Source organism: Nipponia nippon, unplaced genomic scaffold (assembly GCF_047370975.1).
Source record: "Nipponia nippon isolate SJK-2023a ecotype South Korea unplaced genomic scaffold, ASM4737097v1 scaffold_6, whole genome shotgun sequence".
In the NCBI taxonomy this organism is placed as follows: Eukaryota; Metazoa; Chordata; class Aves; order Pelecaniformes; family Threskiornithidae; genus Nipponia; species Nipponia nippon.
The window spans coordinates 2650460-2669335 of record NW_028262380.1 but is presented as its reverse complement, the minus strand read 5'-3'; the positions used below and the strand labels follow the sequence as shown (position 1 = coordinate 2669335).

Sequence of the window (18876 nt, the reverse complement as noted above, 5' to 3'; positions counted from 1 at the left end):
TTCAATAAGAAGCAAGGAAATTCAATGCAGAAACTTTCAGAGGACTTCTCTTCATGGGTTTCAATCCAGACAAAAGTCAGCTCACTCAGAGGTGAAACTTTAGTTCTGGAGCTGACAAGTAGTTAATGGTGCGAATTTGAAACTCTCTTTGATACTTGCGTAAATGTCAGCAGTTTTTAACAGCGTTTAAACTAGCATGTATTTACCTGGCGCAGGTTCCACTAAGTGAGTCTCTCGGCTGAGCGCACAGGGGGTGAAAATTAGAGTTGCTAATAGAGCTAACTTCAGCCCCTTTTTAATGGCTGTAAGCTTTCTGCTCCATTACAGTTTACTGTTGGCGGTGTTCTCTACCACTCACTAAATATAAACTTGTGTTCTTGTCTTGTTTCATACCCAAACTATTGTTTTCATTAACCTTCTGTCCCATTTGATTTCAGATTATTTTTCTCCCAGATATAGAGCCCTTGCCAAGAAGTCTTTTGCATTGATCTCTACTTTCTGAGTATATGTAAGATGCCTAGGAGCTGATTAAGGAAAAAACACAGTTTGTAATTGTATCATTAACTGGCAATTGCCTCCTCTCTTTCCCTCGTGTTGGTTGAAGTATTTTAATTTGAATGCGCTTAAACGTTAATTATGAGCCAAATGCTTCAAGGAACAAAAAGAGGCGAATGGATTTTGCAGCCTCTTGCACGCAAAAAAAAAATATACCATTTGCAAAATCTGGCTTAGATATTCACTGTATATTGTTTGCTCGGCAATTCATCGTCATGTTGGGCTTCAAGAAAGTGCCGCCGTGCCCGCGTAGCGTCCCTGCGCGTGCTGCTTGGTGGAGTGCTGCAACAGCATTAGGCGGCTTACGCTGTTGGGGGACTGGAAGTATTTGATAACCGGTAGGAAATTTTCAAGTCACTTAAATTGCTGCCTTCCACTCTGATTCCATAAAGGCTATAGTGGAAAAATAGCTACAATTGCCTCTGCTGTCTACCTTTTTTAGTTTCTCAAACTTCTGCATGGGCTGTTGCAGCTTTTTTCTGGGTTCCTCCAGTTGATTTATTTCAGGACCGTGGGTCTGGGTAGTAAAGCTTTATTCCTTCTACACAAAAAGTTAATGCAGTGTGGATAGCTTAATTTGGTGGCATAATGTGTTGTCATAATTATTCTAGATATTTCAAAAGACACTGTTTACTGTGATAAGAAAATATTTGTGAACCCACTCAAAATGTTGAATTGCTGTCTAGTTCATCTGCTGGAATTGTGAACGGTGAACCGAAAGGTGGAAACGATTCATCTCCCTTAAATTGACCGCTGCTTTCCGAGGAGCGGCCAAAAGTTCAAGCGCAGAAACTGTAACAAATGGGAGACCTGAAAATTGAGGACAGCCTCACACGTGCTGTAATTAAATCAGCCTTTCGTTTGCGGCGCTTTCTTTCGGTGATGGGCCGGGTGACTGTCGCTAACCTGTGCGTATCCACTCGCTCGTCCGTGGGTTACACGGCATGCCTGCTGCTGTCTGTACAGAAACCACGGCGTGCGCTGTCCCGGGGAATGAAATGTAAGCTGTGAGGTGCAAACCTCTTAGATGATGTACTTTTTAATGAACTAATGTCCTTTGGGGCCCTCCCGTCACTGCCGTGTGTTGCTTTTGTTAACTTACCGTCGGCGCAGACGTTGCCAGGATGACTGCGTCCAAGTTTTGAAGCAAAATACACATTTTAGTGCTCCAGAGCTGCACTGCTGCGATTGGAAGAAGGTCTCACATAGATGTGGGAGTATGATTCCGCTCTGAAAAAGCTTTCAGAAACGACGCTTTCTTGGATTCGAGTGCTTTGTATGTTAGACCTGTGACTGCTAATTTTGATACATTTTTATGACCTTTTTTCTTCCCTTAGTTGTTAGTCTAAGGGAACAGCCTAAGCTCTGTTTATTCCCATGCATCAAAAGATATCTGCTCTGTCTCTCACTGCAACCGAAGGGTTTGCTCTGGGACTGTACTATTTTCACTAATGGCCTCCTTTGACCTGTAAAACAGTTCCCACTGGTTTACAATGATATGCTGAAAACGTATGTAGGAATGCGAGAGAGCAGATTCTCTTCACATCTATTTGGCTTTGCAGAGCTGGCAATAACGTTCTAAATGTCTTTTTCTTAAGCCAGTAGATATTTCCTGTGTTGGTATGTAGGGAAAGTTCACGTGGAGCCATATGCTGCTGGTGTCAGCTGGATTTCAAAGCAGAGATGAATTATAAACTAGACTGAGATTCTCCTAAAGACTGGCGCTCTGGCTGATTAAAGCAGGCTCATTTTCTCTTACGCTGAACGTGGCTATTTAAGTGGGACGTAGTAGCCCATATTCTATAAAGCGCCAGGAATTACATTCCTAAAAAGTCTTCACAATCCTCAGACAAAGCTCTTACTCTGATCTTTATCATCATTATTTTAATGTTTCATGGGTTTTGTGTCCAGCAGCATGCAAATACTTCTTCCCAAGTTCTCATTTTTCAAAGGAAATCTCCTTCATTAAAGCGGTTTTGGATTAAATTTCTTCTTCTGATACTCTTTCCCCATCCCGCTATTTTTATTGGCAATGTTACCCATAAAACAGGTGGTCTCCATTAGCATGAATCTTAATACCATTTTCAATTAAGCTTTAATTTTACTTGCCATTCGGCGTTTAACACGGTTTGGGAAGCATTTGTTTTCTTGCAGAGCTAAGTGATGGATGACGCTTCACTGCAGCCAAGGAAAGCTTTGGGGTACCCTTAGCTCCTGCCAGGTGAAGAAGACAGTACCCCTCTGCTTAAAAACGGAGATGGAGGAATGCCAGATCCCACGTTTCCACCTTCCTTTTATTTTAGGCTTTCAACCTCTTTAAGGTGACATGAGTATTACCAGCAGTGATGCTCTCTAGGGTTACCTCTTTGAGGTTTACAGCCTAACTAAAAGGCTTTGATAACGCACGTAATAAGATAGAGCGAAGAAACCGTACCGCGGTTAAAAAGCGGGGTCTGTAACTGACTCTAATACCCTGATTTGTCTCTGGAGGCAACATTAGGCATTTGATACAGGGCATAAATATCCCTGAGGACTGGCCACGGCCCTTGGAGGTTTCCAGCTTTTCTCTAAATTAATGTCGTTCTGTAATCAAAAGCCACAGGCTAATTGAATGAAAGCTCTCAGTAAGGGTAAAGGGAAAGAAAAAATGTCTTTGTTGTTGGCTAAAGAGAATAAAATACATATAGATAGATAGTGATTGCTTTGATAAAATAATTATGTAGCCTTGAAACCGTACTGAGGGTGGTGATCTTGATCGCTTTCCTGCCAGGTCCTCAGTGTGCCTCATACACCTTTGATTAGGAATAGATGTAGGTGTGGAGATATAATCATCCTTAGCTCTCCGGGACCCTTCTGTTCCAAACCCGTGCTTTTTCTTTTGCTTCTGAAAGCACTGGAATGCCAAAGTTGTTTGCTAATGATGTCCCTTGCCTTTATTTAGATATAACTGCAGGTGCTTTTGAGCGTCTTAACTGCATCTCTCTCGCTGTGGTAAGAGGCTTGCTTTAAACCGAACAATGAAACGTAAATCAATTTGTTAATCTGATGAAATTTGCTGTTGAATGTAATTACTTTTGGAGACATGCAATTACATGCTGATTTTTCAGAACAGGCAAACTGACATCTTCTGCTGGGGACGGAAAGATTTAAAACAGAACAGTTAAATGATACTTTAAAACATGAAACAGCTGCTTCCTTTTTATCTGCTCCTGCCTTCTTATTTTTGGCATAAACCGATGACATTTTTCTCCTTTTAGAAGTCGTTCCTTTTCATATTAAGTAGTATTTTTGTTAGCAGCTTCTTAAATTCTTAAAAACTGGGGTTTCTCTCAAAGGCAGTTAACCCTTGTTAGGATATGTTGCAACTTCAGTACCTTTCTTCTGGAGGTGGTGGCTTCAGCAAGCTCGAAAATCGCTCGCGCTAAATTTTCCCTTGATTTTTATCCTTTTACCCAACCATTGAAATCTTGGGGGTTTATATCTACAACTTGAGCTGTACTTGGGATCAACTGTAGTAACTCCCATATCTTTGTTGGCGAGGTTTATTGTAATGTCTTCCTGTAGCACTGGAAGTCTGCTTGTGTGGCTGGTGCAAAACTTTAGCTGCGTAAATAACAAAAGTTATAGGAGAACGGAGAGACATAGACTGAGATTCAGATTTAATAATACCAGGAGGATTTCTTAGGATGAGGGGTTTTTCGGATATGAGAGTAAGATATGTATGGATTGCCTTACTTTTAAGGAAGCTGGTCTTTTTTTTTTTTTTTTTTTTTTTTTTTTTTCCTTTTAAGATGCAGGGCTGGAAAGCATAATATCAAAGAAAATGCAGAATTAATTTTCTATGGAAGCCAGGTCCTCATTAGGCAATTAATTTCTCCTGGGTGAAGCCCAGGGTGATGATGTGCTGGTTGCTTGCAGTTGCTGTACTTCTGTGCTGAATAGCTCTTGAAAATACAGTATGCCACCGCTGAATGTAAATGCAAACCTCAAGTTCAAATATATTTCAGAAAACGAGCGGTATGGGCCATTGCTGGGAAGCTTTTACAGCTACCAAAAGAGCTAGATATATTTACTTATACGAAAGCTTATTTAAAGAGTCAAAGAATAGTAAGCAGAGTTAATGAAGAGGAGAAAAGTGCACTGCCAATAAAATATAAGAAGCCAGCATACTCAAGTGCAACAATAGATACAGCCTGGCTAAGCCGCGGGGGAAAAATATATCCTGTGCTAACACAGGGTAACAAAACCAAAAAGCCTCCGGCTTGTTTAGCTCTCAGACACGAAGACAGAGCCACCAGTGCTCCAGTAACAGCTCTCAGATGGCTCCGCGGGTCTGCTTTTGTTAAAAACAAACCCTTCCTGGAATGTCGCTAAAACTTCTTTTTCTCTCACTTAAGTTCCTGACTTCATATTATTACGGGTTTTTTCTACCCTATTGGCAAATCTTGCTCACAGCAGTGTTGGCAAGCAGCGTGCAGAGTTTTGGGGCCAGGGCAGTGTAGTGCTGTCCCAGCCCTGTGTTGTAATAATTTTCTGGGACGATTGGGGGTTTTGTTGTGTTTTGGATTTTTTTTTTTTCCCTCCCCTAAATTGTTTTTTCTCCTCTCCTCTCCTCTCCTCTCCTCTCCTCTCCTCTCCTCTCCTCTCCTCTCCTCTCCTCTCCTCTCCTCTCCTCTCCTCTCCTCTCCTCTCCTCTCCTCTCCTCTCCTCTCCTCTCCTCTCCTCTCCTCTCCTCTCCTCTCCTCTCCTCTCCTCTCCTCTCCTCTCCTCTCCTCTCCTCTCCTCTCCTCTCCTCTCCTCTCCTCTCCTCTCCCTAATCTACTTTTTTCTTCTCTTCTCTCCTTCCTTAATTATGACCGTCATGTGTAGTTATTTCTTAAAACAGTCTGTTTTTCATGCAAGACTAGCACCATCCTGGTTCCTACACCTGAACCCAAAGTATCTTTAAAGTACGTGAATATTTTGACCACGGGGATTGAAATAAATCATGATAGATTGATTTGTCAGTTCAGTTTTTTACTGGGAAGTTCTTCACAACAAAATGGTGAAATACATGTTCTAGAAAGCCTTTAGCGATAGATAGTAACTACCTGTCCTTTTTTAATGCTAATATATGAGCTCATGTATAGGTTGCACGTTTTTCCCTCTCCAGCAGTGTTATTTTTTCATGTGTTAAAATTTCTTTAACACAAACTCATAGCCGAGGCTCTCAACAAATAAAACCTTGGACTTGGGGGTGCTGATAGACGAAAAGCTGGACGTGAGCTGGCAATGTGCGCTCGCAGCCCAGAAAGCCAAGCATCTCCTGGGCCGCATCCCCTGCAGCGTGGGCAGCGGGGCGAGGGAGGGGATTCTGCCCCTCTGCTCCGCTCTGGGGAGACCCCCCTGGAGCCCTGCGTCCAGCTCGGGGGTCCTCAGCACGGGAAGGACATGGAGCTGTTGGAGCGGGGCCAGAGGAGGCCATGAAGGTGCTCCGAGGGTGGCACAGCTCTGCTGTGAGGACAGGCTGAGAGCTGGGGGGGTTCAGCCTGGAGAGGAGGAGGCTGCGGGGAGACCTTAGTGCGGCCTTGCCGTGCTTAAAGGGGGCTTGTAAGAAAGTTGGAGAGGGACTATTTACAAGGGCATGTAGTGATCGGACAAGGGGTAACTGTTTTAAACTAAAATAGGATAGATTCCGACTAGATATAAGGAAGAAATTTTTTACAATGAGGGTGGTGAAACATGGGAACGAGTTGCCCAGAGAGGTGATGGATGCCCCATCCCTGGAAACACTCAAGGCCAGGTTGGACGGGGCTCTGAGCAACCTGATCCAGTTGAAGATGCTCATTGTAGAGGGGTTGGACGAGATGACCTTTAAAGGTCCCTTCCATCCCAGACCATTCTGTGAGGAGTCTATGAATAAATCAGCCCAGCCTATGATTTCTGACTTCACAGCTTTCAGAACTGGTGCCGGTACTGCGTAGCGAGGCAGCGCTTTGATCGGCCCTTACAGCGGCTCGCGTACGCTGTGCTCCACAGCATAAAGTTTCCTTCCAAAGTACTTGATGTTTTTCCCCTGTTTTTCTGTTGGAAACCCAGATCCAGCTGCCGGTTCTCCATCTCATGGGTGTCCAGTGGAGAAAAATACATTTGGTAACACTCCCAGCATTTTTTTCATAACTACGCGAGTGCGTCTTTTAAAAATCCTAAAATGGATTGAACTTGCAATTATTGCATGAATCTTTGGTTCTTCTATCTTCTTTTTTTTTTTCCTCCCTGCAAATAGGTAGTTTGTTGAAAGTAAGTTTGTTTGTTTTTTATTATTGTAGTAGTAATGTGACACCAGGTTTGGAACAGCTGTGGCTTCGGTATTGTGTAATAGTGTGAGAAATGTTGTGACTAAAAGGTATTTTTGTTTGGTTATTTATATAAATATATCCTTATTTTACTTTGAACTACGTATACAATTTATATATATGTAATATATAAATATATATACTTATTTTACTACTTTATTTTATTAAGGATATAAAATCCTTAGAATTGCTGTAGAGGCTTCTGCGGCTGGCATATTGCAAACCTTTTGTGATACAGATTGATAAATGTTTTAAATCTTTCATCCCGTGTGATCCTTGGAAATCACGGCTCCTTCGGAGAGGGAGACAGAGCTTTTTTCCCACTAATACCACTGCAACACCGAGCTCCGCCTTGCATATATTTCCAGCGTCTGGTCAGAAATGATGCAAGACATAAGGTTTTGCCCATTTCCATCTGTCAGCTATTTTGCAGCCTAAAAAAGAAAAATTGCTAATATATATTTAGCTGCTTTACTCTTCTTTCTGTTCTTGATTCCCTCTTGTGTACTTACTTTGCAAGCTCTTTAGGAAAACAACTTTTATGCCTTTTAAGCTTTTGGCACACAAGTGGTTGTAGACTGTAAAGCTCCTCTCTTTGCTGGACTTTGAGGGCCTGAGAGAGTGTTTGAGCTGTTATGTGCTAAAGTTTTAATTTTTTCCATGCTGAAACTCTCCGTAAATAGTCGGTATGCCGATGAACCGAACTTATCCTGCACGCAGATGGTGTCAGATCTCTGCTCGGCACGAAGCCAAGGAACGGGATCCTTCGCAAATGCATCCGCACAGCAGCATCTGATACTGGAGGGAGGTTCTTGAGGACTTGCAACTGGGAAGAATGGAGCGTTTGAATGCTAGTGGCTCACTTTCTGTGTCTAGCTTTGACATTTTTATTTTCAACGGCTTTTTTCAAAGTAGCTCAAAACTGCCTTGTCTCCAGAATAATTGTTGCAGTCGCGTATAAATCCAAATCCATTTAAAATAAGGAATACATCAGCGTTTTTCTCTTAGAAGACTCGTAGGGTGGCAAGAACGCTCACTCTGTAACCAAAATGTTATTCTCGGGTGCAGATTACAACCTCTTTTCTTCTTTCCGGGGCATGAGCAAACTGCTCAGTGCTTTGTGAGTGCGCCGAGCTTTGCTGCTGGGCCTTGCCCCGGGGCGCGCGGCTGGGCCAGCGGCACCCGCTCCCCGGCCAGCCGCCTGCCAGCGCTCCGGCTACCGCGACTCCTGTATCCCTGCTGCCAAGTTCAAGATAACTCGAAACAGCTTTGCAGCATAAACACATCTGAGGTCCAATATAAGAGTTGATATTTTATATAGGTTTTCAAGTCGTCTCCTATTTTTGAACTTGTTGCTTTTAAACTGAGCAGTGGAAAATGTGCTTTTTTTTTTTTTTTTTTTAAATGAGACATTTTATTGCATTGCTTTTCTCAGCCGAATTCCTCTTAAAGGAGTGAATTCTTTACCTGCATTTCATTTAATAAGCGAGACCTTTTAGCAAAAAAGTTTTTTTCCTCTAGTTAAACATTTAAAGTAGTAATGGCGTGAAGTTTCTGTGCGGTGCCTGCGAAGGTACTGTTGCTTGGAGGCTGTAGAATGAAAACAGGCAACATGTAGGACTGCTCCAAGAAGTCCTTTTCAGGTGACTTCTACCAAACCTGTAGGTCAGTCTTCAAGGTTAGGTGTAAACAAGAAATCCCTTCTTGGACAAAAAGCAGCACATTGGAAGTGATTTGTTTGGGGGTAGAAGCAATGTGACATCTCTTTTCTATACTTTTTTTTTTCCCCTTTTCCTTTTGAATTCCAAGCATAAAATTTGCATTCAAAGGTATTCAGCTGGACACCTTACCAATACCTAGATTTTGAGAGGCCAACCGTAAGTAAAGATTTTTGTTTGCAAGCAGTAGGCAAGGTTGGGAGAGTCTTCACTGTTCGATTCTGTTTCCAAACCCTTAAACCCTTTCTTTTCTATAACCAAAGTCTGTGGTGCTGTTTACTGCTAGAAGTGACTAACGTTGTTAGTCTTTGTCTCCAGCTGATGATAGTAATTTGCCTGAACTTAGTTGCCGTTATCATGAAATACCCTATTTTTAACTTCAATCTTAAGAGTGAGTTAGTACGTAAAAATTCACCAGAATTCAACAAGTTGAAACCACTGAGCAACCAGTTCAGTTGTTTGCAAGAACCCAAATGAGGCAGAATTATTTGTGTGCTGTACTCTCTGCTTTGGGGAGGGTTTGCATTTATTTTTTAGGTTTGCATTTATTTTTTAGGTTTGCATTTATTTTTTAGGTTTGTGGTTTGTTTTTTTTTCTCTCCTGCAAAATTGCTACAATAGCCTCGAGTTACCTTCCCACCCTTCTCTTGCATGACCATCGCCACCTTCAGTGTGCAGACAGGATAGAGAGTGGATGCAGCAGAGGTCTATGGGAATGGATGGTCTTTAGTTTTAAGGTATTTGCCTGACATTCAGAAGAGCTGAGGTTTTTCTGGCCCTGCCTCAGGTTTCTTGTGGCATTTGGGAGCGCGTTACTGTAGTGAGTAGGTGTGTAGGGTCTGATCTGAGATTGCTGTTCCAATTATGGGACTTTCCAGAACATTGTTTGCTAGTACGCTTTAAATTCAGATGAGCATCACGATTCAACACCTGGCTGTTTATTGAACAAATACTTCCCGTTTGTCAGATTTGTGTGGTAATTTTTCTGATTCAGAGAAATGGGGGACTAAATCTTAAGCACTGTTTTTAATTTAGAGGCAGCCATGCCCGCGTTTGCTCTGCACAGCAATCTGAGAGCTCGCATGGGGTGACAAAGCATATATAATTGGCATCTCGGAGCCAACTGCTGACTGCAGCCAATTAGCTGAAAAGTGACAATTTGTGACTACTGCAGTAAGGTGGCACAATATTAGAATATAAATCGATTTCCATCCTGGTATAAGTTCAGAAGTGAACTAGTTTTTATATTTGCACAGTATCAAGTGTTTGCGCCGTAAAGCTCAATGGCTTAGTTAGTACTGCAGCAAGTGAGGAGTAAGTCATTTATCTCTTTCATTGATCCTCCACACAGGAGCAACGTGGCTCGTAGTAGTAGGTGTGAAAATCAAATTTTAGTGGAGATTTTATTTTTACTTCTTGTAGAATGTAAATCTGAGCATGTGAATCTCTTCAGCTGCACCGAGTTGGCCAGAAGATTTTCTTCTACAAAATATAACGCAGCAGTCTGTTGAGTGTGCTTGGATGCAAATTGGGTTTTGAGCTTCTGATGAGCAATGAGTAATTTTTTTTAATGTAAGCAGGAACAGATCAATCTGGACTTATGTCTGGGACTTCTCTGCTTTCTGTGATCCACCTCTCCTGGACTTTTAGCTGTCAGATCAGCTGGCGTTGCAGCTGAGGATGGTGATCCCCTACTCAAATTTGTCAGCTTTCAAGTGAGCATCACAGCTCCTCCTTCTGACATCCACACCTACACCATCAGGTGTATTACAAACTCTCTGGGATCTCCCACCTCCGAATCATGTTCCACTTTAACTTGTTGTGTGTCAGAGTTTTTCAAGTTACAATTAATTGCCGTGAGACCCTTCCTTCTCTCAGACTTAATGGTTTAACTTTTCTGTCTAGAGAAATCTTCACCTGTGGAGCGAGTTGTTCTTGCAGCTTTTGAAGACTTACAGGGGTCAAGTCAGCTTAAATTTTATTCCGAACCTCAACATTTGGGACGTAGTTTTGCTGTTCATTTAAAATAGATCCATGGTGCCTCTAAAATGGGAATGTCCTGCTGCCTCCGTGGTGGGGCAGCACATTGCCCGTTGGCGCCGTGACTGACCAGGGTATGAATCCACCTGAAAGCTGGCTCAGCAAAGATCAGTTTTCAGCTGCAGTGGGTTGTGTGATCTGGTTTACTATACAGCTGCAAATACACTGTACACTCTTGCCGGGTGACGGGAAACATGGGAACAAGTGGTTAAAGGGACACTTGGGCACCAGCAGCGCTTATGGAAGGGTTAAAATGTTGGTATAGTCATGGTCTATAACAAGCTTTGCTTCGTTCCCTTAAAGATGTAAATATCTTTTGTTTTTTCATTGTAGGTGTCTTGTTCTGCATTTAACTGAACATTAACCCTGCACAGAGGCAAGAAGTTGTAATGCTTCTCTTCCCTTTTGGAGATTCAACATCTACATTTCGCTGTCAAATATCTGCATTGACTGAAATTTGTATTCCATTATCTATTTGTTAAATTGCCAGACTGTACTTGGTACATCTGAATGCAAATAGTTTGGGTCTTGACTGAGACAGAGCATAATGCTAATCACCCCTTTTCCAGGTGATGGTGTACTGAGGGCAACTGATCCCCTTGCATCCAAAAAGAAACTGTCTTTTATGATGGTGTGACATAAGGCTCCCGAAATAAAGCTGGTGCATGTTCTTCTTGGGCACCCACAATTCGAACAGGATTTGTTAGGTTGTTTTAAGAAGATCATGGTTTCTCTCAGCAATCGGTCATCCTGCTGCATTTGCCTATTGCCTCTTATACCTGGGTTGCAAGTATAATTCATGTACTTTTAATGTTTTTGTTCTCTCACATTTTGTGAGGCGTTAGCCCATGTTTGTTGTCCCCAAGATCTACCATAACGCAAAGAAGTAAAGAAAGAGCAGATATTAATGAGTTTATTCTTTCCAGGTGTGATACACAATGTTAACACAGAGGACAGGTAGTCTTGACTTAGCCTGCTCTTCTGTACTTTGTGGTTTACTCCATGGCCTGATCTGAAAGGTAGAAATAATTATAATAACGAAGCATTCCTTCTGTACGTATATCCTAATGTTGGCACATGTTGGTCAGGTCTCTTGACTGGATTTAATTGCCTTTCAAGGCTCCTACAGCCTGAATTCATCTGATCCGTCTAGTCAAGTTTGTGGATTTGTATTTTGGGGTGGGAAGAACAGGGATGCAGGGTGTTTAACCTGCTTATCAGGCTTATAGCGTCAGCTGTTCCTACGTTTTGCCACTCTGGATCAGACTTCTGAAAATTAAGGTCTACTTTTAAGCTTACCACCACATCAAAGAGTTTTGCAAGAGAGAGGCAAAGTGGTTCTTGTAAGCTCAAATCCCAGCTTTGAGTTTCTTCTTCCGTTCAGTGAAGTTCCTCTTCCGTCATTGTCATTGAATCATCTAAGCTTTTAACACTGGGGCGTGCTGACCCAGCTTCCCGTCTCTGTGCTTCTTGACACCAAAAGCAGATTTAATAAATCCGGTCCAATGTCTGTGTGCCTTACCACAAACAGCTGCATGCAGTCCAGCAGTGTGGTGTGATACTCAACGCCTAAACATGGGCACATAGTGCCAAGAGGATGGCAGATAGGACATGGGACCTATCAGAAGCCCATGCCCTTCTGGAGCAGCAGCTGGAGGCCAGGTGAGATGTCTTAGGGCCAGGTGAATGGCAATAGGTTACCCCTACCTAGGCAATGAATGGAGCTTCCAGTGCGTCCATGAAACCAAGGGCAAGGAAGGCTGTGGCAATTTAAACCATCCTAAATGTAGGGGTCTACACATAGATGTCTTCATGTGCCTTAGGTGTTTAAGGTCCCATGATAGATGGAGACTTAGATCTGGAACTGTTCAGGTCAACCTGTCATAGACACCTACCTTGGCCAACTGAATCACAGATGATGTTTCCATGGAGTGTAAAGGGATGATAGGCACATACCTCTCTATTCCTGTATTTAGATGTCTTAATCTGTGTCTGAATCCCATAAATCTCATCTGCAGAGGTGAACGGAGGCTTCCTTCTGAAAAGTTGTCCTGGAAGCTGACGTCGCTGAGGCAGTTTGAGAGCCACCCGCCCAAAAAGGGTCATCTTGCCCTGCTCCTGCCTTGGGTTGCTCCTGAGTTTGCCTCATCCCTCGGTGAGCTGGGTCAGCTCAGAAATACCAGCAAAAAGCCCTGCATTCCTACGGTTGGCTCTCTGCTGGCTTAACAACTTGCCTTGGCTCACTAAAGATGTTCACATGTGGCAGAGCCAGGACCACCTTTTAGGTGGTGGAGCTGGATTGTTAAATTGGCTCATTTTTTCCCGAAACCTCACCACCGAGGCTGTTGGAGTTGGCTCACTGCTTCTGTTGAGCGGAGAGCACCAAGAGCAATATAATACGCATTTTCTGCCATGTGTTTCACTAGGGCACATTGTATTTGTGTTTAAAGGAGAACTGCAACAAGGAACGATGTTTCTCTTGAGCAGAAGAGCACTCTTTCCCCCCATCACTATCAGAGGGCAGAATGAATGTTTTGATGACTTTGGCATTGCTCAAGAATACTTAAGAACCATTTGTTTTTCAGCAGATCCTTTGACAGAAGCGCAGGCACTCAGCATTCAGGCCACGGCATCCTGTTGCTGTTGTCTGTATTCTCCAAGGTCAGATTGAATCCTTGCCTCTAACCATAAAAAAAAGCGGAGGTGCTGCGAAAGAGAGGAAGATGTACATAAATGTGATCTGCAGCTTGTTTGGCTGTTGGCTTTATCTCTTTGGAAGCCCTTGGAGCTCCCAGCCTTTCAGTCTTATGTGCTGCTTTTTTGTTCGTTAACTTTGGCGCTGGGACTATATATTTAAATAAAAAGCAAAGCCGCCTGCAATCTCTGAATTTCCATGGTTTTCAGTGCTGTGTGGTCCTGTAGACTTTCAAAACATGAGTGCTGTAGCGTTCTCCCACCTGCTAGGTGAGGTTAATGGATCTAGCAGTAGGGACCCTTTTGATATCTTCTGAATTCACAGCAAGCACCAAACTCCAGTAGCCTGCTTCACGTTGCGCCTTCTCTGTTGTACTTCTCCGGTTTCATATGTTAATTAGACTTTTATTTTTCTCTCTTTTATAGTTCTATTCTAGGAGTGTGTCCCGTTCAAAATATCATTTCCAATTTCACTTTTTCTCATCCCTAATATGAAAGAGGGTTGAAAAGGAAGGCAGCACTGATGTGAATTGAGTCACTTTATACAATAGTGAAGAAAGGCAAAAATACAGCATGTAGATAATCCGGAATTGTTAGCAGAGAGAGAAAAGTTGTAAAGACAAAGTTTTCTGTGTTTGTTCATGTTTTCTCAAGCATTTAGATACCCCAAATGCTCCAAATTCTTTTATGAAAATGCCATACTTGAAATATTCTTTAGCAGTTAACAAGCTTAGATTAGAAGTACTAACATTATGTATAATACTGGAAATTATTTGGGTTTGGAGAGAGATTTGCCCCATCCCCATTGTGGCTAATAGTTTGGCTTCTGTTTCTTGAAAATAACAGTAATGTCCAGTACAAGTGGAAGGAGTTATGTTGTGATGATTTATCTGTAATTCTGTTTATTACAAGTAAGCGAGAGGAGTTACTCAAATTTGTTTCTTGCTATATTTAACAAAAAAAAATATTTCTGCAGAATTTCTCATTGGCTTGGTGATATTAATTTTTCTTGGTTGTATCTGAAATTCGAGTACTTTTTAATGAGTTCAAAGCAGTTGTTAATGAAAAGAATGGAGGCTTAAATAGCTTTAGGTATGGTTGCACTTACAGGTTTAAGGTGAACTTCAAAAATATGAAGTTCAGTGGGACACATTTTTTCACAAAATTATTCTCTTGAAATTATTCTCAAGTTTCTTTTCTCTTGGAGCACAACCTTGGGTCCTAATGCAAACCAATTCCTGGTATGTAATCATCCCAATTTGTTTGTCAAAACTTATATCAGTCACAGGCTGTAGTTTAACTCCAGAGGTGCTTTGAGATTGTAATACCAACTGTTACTGAAATGTCAATCAGAGGTTCAAATTGCTTTTCCGTTACACAAAATATTTTGTGGCCAAGTACTTTGCCGTTAACTCCTTTGAAATGTGTGTGTGCTAATTTCAAAACTAGCGCACTTTTTAGATGTTGTCGGATAGTTAGAGGTAGCCAAATTTTCTTCTTGGCTTAATATTTTATGCTAATCCAATGACAAAGAAAGTAAAGCTCTTAATTACACATTTTTATCACTCCATATAGCCAGCTATTTTTATTCATCTGGAAAGCAGCCACATTTTTTTGATACTTCAAATGATGTGGCATTAGAAAAAGTGTGATAGGCTGGTATGCTCTTTCAGGTACCTTTTCAGATCAGATAAACACAAGCTTTATAATATTCTCTGGAATTAACGTAATTAATTTTTGGATCTGTTTTGATCTTAACTACTTAAGGATTCTGCATTATTCCTAAGAATCATGGAATCACAGAATCGTTAAGGTTGGAAAGGACCTCTGAGATCATCGAGCCCAACCTGTTAACCTAACTGCCTGGTCCACCTCTAAACCATGGCCCCAAGCACCACATCCACACGTGTTTTGAATACTTCCAGGGACCGTGATTGCACCACTTCCCTGGGCAGTCTGGGCCAGGGCCTGACCACTCTCTCCATGAAGAAATTTTTCCTAAAATCCAACCTAACCCTGCCCTGGCGCAGCTTGAGGCCGTTCCCTCTCGTCCCATCGCTTGTTCCTGGGGAGAAGAGACCGACCTCCCCCCCCCCGGCTCCAGCCTCCTTTCAGGCAGTTGCCAAGAGCGATGAGGGCTCCCCTCAGCCTCCTCTTCTCCAGGCTGAGCCCCCCCAGCTCCCCCAGCCGCTCCTCCCCAGCCTTGGGCTCCAGCCCCTGCCCCAGCCTCGCTGCCCTGCTCTGGCCACGCTCCAGCCCCTCCATGGCCGCCTTGGGGTGAGGGGCCCAGCGCTGAGCACAGCACTCGAGGGGCGGCCTCACCAGTGCCCAGTACAGGGGCACCATCACCTCCCTGCTCCTGCTGGCCACACCGTTCCTGATACAGGCGAGGATGCCATTGGCCCTCTTGGCCACCTGGGCACACTGCTGGCTCATGTTCAGGCAGGTGTCAGCCAACACCCCCAGGTCCTTTTCCACCAGACAGCTCTCCAGCCACTCCTCCCCAAGGCTGTAGCGTTGCCTGGGGTTGTTGTGACCCAGGTGCAGGACCCGGCCCTGAGCCTTGTTGAATCTCATACAGTTGGCCCCAGCCCATCGACGCAGCCTGGCCAGGTCCCTCTGCAGGGCCTTCCTGCCCTCCAGCAGACCAACGCTCCCACCCAACTTGGTGTCATCTGCAAACTGACTGAGGGTGCCCTCAATCCCCTCGTCCAGATCATCAATGAAGATATTGAACAGGACTGGCCCCAGCACTGAGCCCTGGGGAACACCACTCGTGACAGGCCGCCAACGGGATTTGACTCCATTCACCACCACTCTCTGGGCTCGGCCATCCAGCCAGTTTTTAACCCAGCGCAGAGTGCACTGATCCAAGCCACGAGTAGCCAGTTTCTGCAGGAGAATGCTGTGGGAGACAGTGTCAAAGGCCTTACTAAAGTCCAGGTAGACAACATCCACCGCCTTCCCCTCGTCCACTAAGCAGGTCACCTTGTCATAGAAGGAGACCAGGTTAGTGAAACAGGATCTCACTTTCATAAACCCATGCTGGCTGAGCCTGATCCCCCAGTTGTCCCACATGTGCCATGTAATGGCACTCAAGATGATCTGTTCCATGACCTTTCCCGGCACCGAGGTCAGGCTGACAGGCCTGTAGTTCCCCAGATCTTCCTTCCAACCGTTCTTGTAGAGGGGCATCACATTTGCTAACTTCCAGTCATCTGGGACCTCCCCGATTGACCAGGACTGCTGATAGATGATGGAGAGTGGCTTGGTGAGCTCCTCTGCCATCTCCCTCAGTATCCTAAGGTGGATCCCATCTGGCCCCATAGACTTGTGAGCATTGAGGTGGAGGAGCAGGTTGCTGACTGTTACCTCTTCGACAACCGGGGCTTCATTCTGCATCCTAACTCCATCTCCCAGCTCAGGGACCTGAAAGCCCCGAGGATGACCAGTCTGACTATTAAAGGGAAAGAAGGCATTAAGTACCTCGGTCTTCTCCTCATCCTTTGTGGCGATGTTTCCCTTCGCATCCAACAAAGGAGGGAGATTCTCCCTTGCCCTCCTTTTGTTGCTGATACATTTGTAAAAACATTTTTTGTTATCCTTCACTGCAGTGGCCAGTTTAAGTTCTAGCTGGGCCTTCGCCTTTCTGATTTTCTCCCTGCATAACCTCATGACATCCTTGTAGTCCTCCTGAGTCACCTGCCCCTTCTTCCAAAGGTGGTAGGCTCTCCTTTTTTTCCTGAGTTCCAGCCAAAGCTCTCTGTCCAGCCAGGCCGGTCTTCTCCCCTGCTTGCTCGACTTGTGGCACATGGGGACGGCCTGCTCCTGCGCCTTTGAGATGTCCTCCTTGAATAACATCCACCCTTCCTGGGCTCCTTTGCCCTTCAGGACTGCTTCCCAAGGGACTCTGTTCACCAGACTCCTAAACAATCCAAAGTCTGCCCTTCTAAAGTTCAGGGTAGTGGTTTTGCTGCCCCCCTTCCTTACTTCTCCAAGAATTGAAAGCTCTATCACGTCATGGTCGCTGAGCCCAAGACAGCCTCCAACCACCACATCGCCCACCAGGCCGCCTCTCTTCGCAAACAGCAGGTCCAGCGGGGCACCTCCCCTGGTCGGCTCGCTTACCAGCTGCGTCAGGCAGTTATCCTCCACACACTCCAGGAACCTCTGAGACTGCTTTCTCTCTGCTGTGTTGTATTTCCAGCAGAGATCTGGTAAGTTGAAGTCTCCCACAAGAACAAGGGCTAGGGATTGTGAGACTTCAGCCGGCTGCTTGCAGAATACTTCATCTGTTTCCTCATCCTGGTTGGGTGGTCTAGAACAGACTCCCACCAGGATATCTGCCTTGTTGGCCTTCCCCCGATCTTTACCCATAAGCACTCAACCTTATCATTACTGTTGTTGAGCTCTAGACAATCAAAACGCTCTCTAACGTACAAGGCTACCCCACCGCCTCTCCTTCCTTGCCTGTCCCTTCTAAAGAGCTTGTAGCCATCCATTGCAGCGCTCCAGTTGTGCGAGTCATCCCACCGTGTTTCCGTGATGGCGACCACATCATAGTTTTCCTGCCACGCAGTGGCTTCCAGCTCCTCCTGTTTATTGCCCGTGCTGCGTGGATTGGTGTAAATGCACTTCAGTTGGGCGATAGATCTCCTCTCCAACGCAGGCATGCCACCCCTAGGCTCATCCCTAGCACTGATAACATAGTATAAAACATCTTTGAAGGACACGTATGTTATGAAAGCGGCAATTTGATTTTGTAGCTGATCTGAAGTTCTGCTCAGTACCTGAAGGAGGCTCTCCCAATCCCCGGTGCGAGATACACGGTGTTTTCCTGCAGTTACACTGCTTATTCCTTTGGTACAAAATTAGTTTTTTGAGAATGGATAAATGAATCTTCTACTGTCATTTAAACTTAATTAAAAATCCATACCGCTAAGAAATTTGTGCCATATTTTCCCTATGTTCAGAATGAACAGTCTACTTTTAACATCTATTTCTAACCAAACTTCCTATGTACCTGAATTAATTAAGTCCTAGGAACAGAGTATATTAGGGGAAATTAAGCTCTAAGTAAGCAAACCATTAACAATTATGATACTAAATTGCCTGTGACACAGATTGGTCAGGTTTAATAGCATAAAGTGTTTTCAGCTTGTGAGAAGTAAATTGCAGAAACCAACCTAGGCTTTTTTTTTAATCATCTGTGTATGAGGTACAGATCCTCAGTTGGTCTTTGCAAGAGAAGAGCTCCAACAGGTAGGCAAAGGAACCACCACTGGTGAAGCATTCATAGTGCTTCTGTGGGAAACAAACCCAGATTTTCCTTCTCTATTTTATTTCCTGCACTTCTATTATCAAAAAATGAGAAGCGCTTCTCCTGTAACAGTTCAGAGATGAGTTCGCAGTCTCAGTAATCTTCCGTAGCATCTGTCCTTATATAAAATTAGCAAATACTAGTTTCCTCTTCACGTTCAAATTGGAGCAAGCTTTGGTTTCCATCACAGAAACTGGTCCTGATGATTGTCTGC

At 43.9% G+C, this 18876-nt stretch overlaps 1 protein-coding gene across 2 annotated transcripts in view; it reads left to right on the top strand.

The window, feature by feature from the left end:
* ATRN (attractin) overlaps positions 1–18876 on the top strand; it is a 158150-nt gene that overhangs the window by 93495 nt on the left and 45779 nt on the right. The window contains exon 25 of one of the 2 annotated variants that reach the window (XM_087735763.1): positions 10982–14773. The exons of the other annotated variant lie outside the window; for it this stretch is intronic. Within the exon in view, the coding sequence (XP_087591889.1) occupies positions 10982–11005 (24 nt within the window). The 3' untranslated portion in view covers positions 11006–14773. Of the gene's footprint in view, positions 1–10981; positions 14774–18876 lie in introns of those variants that run through there. 2 annotated transcript variants of the gene reach the window in all.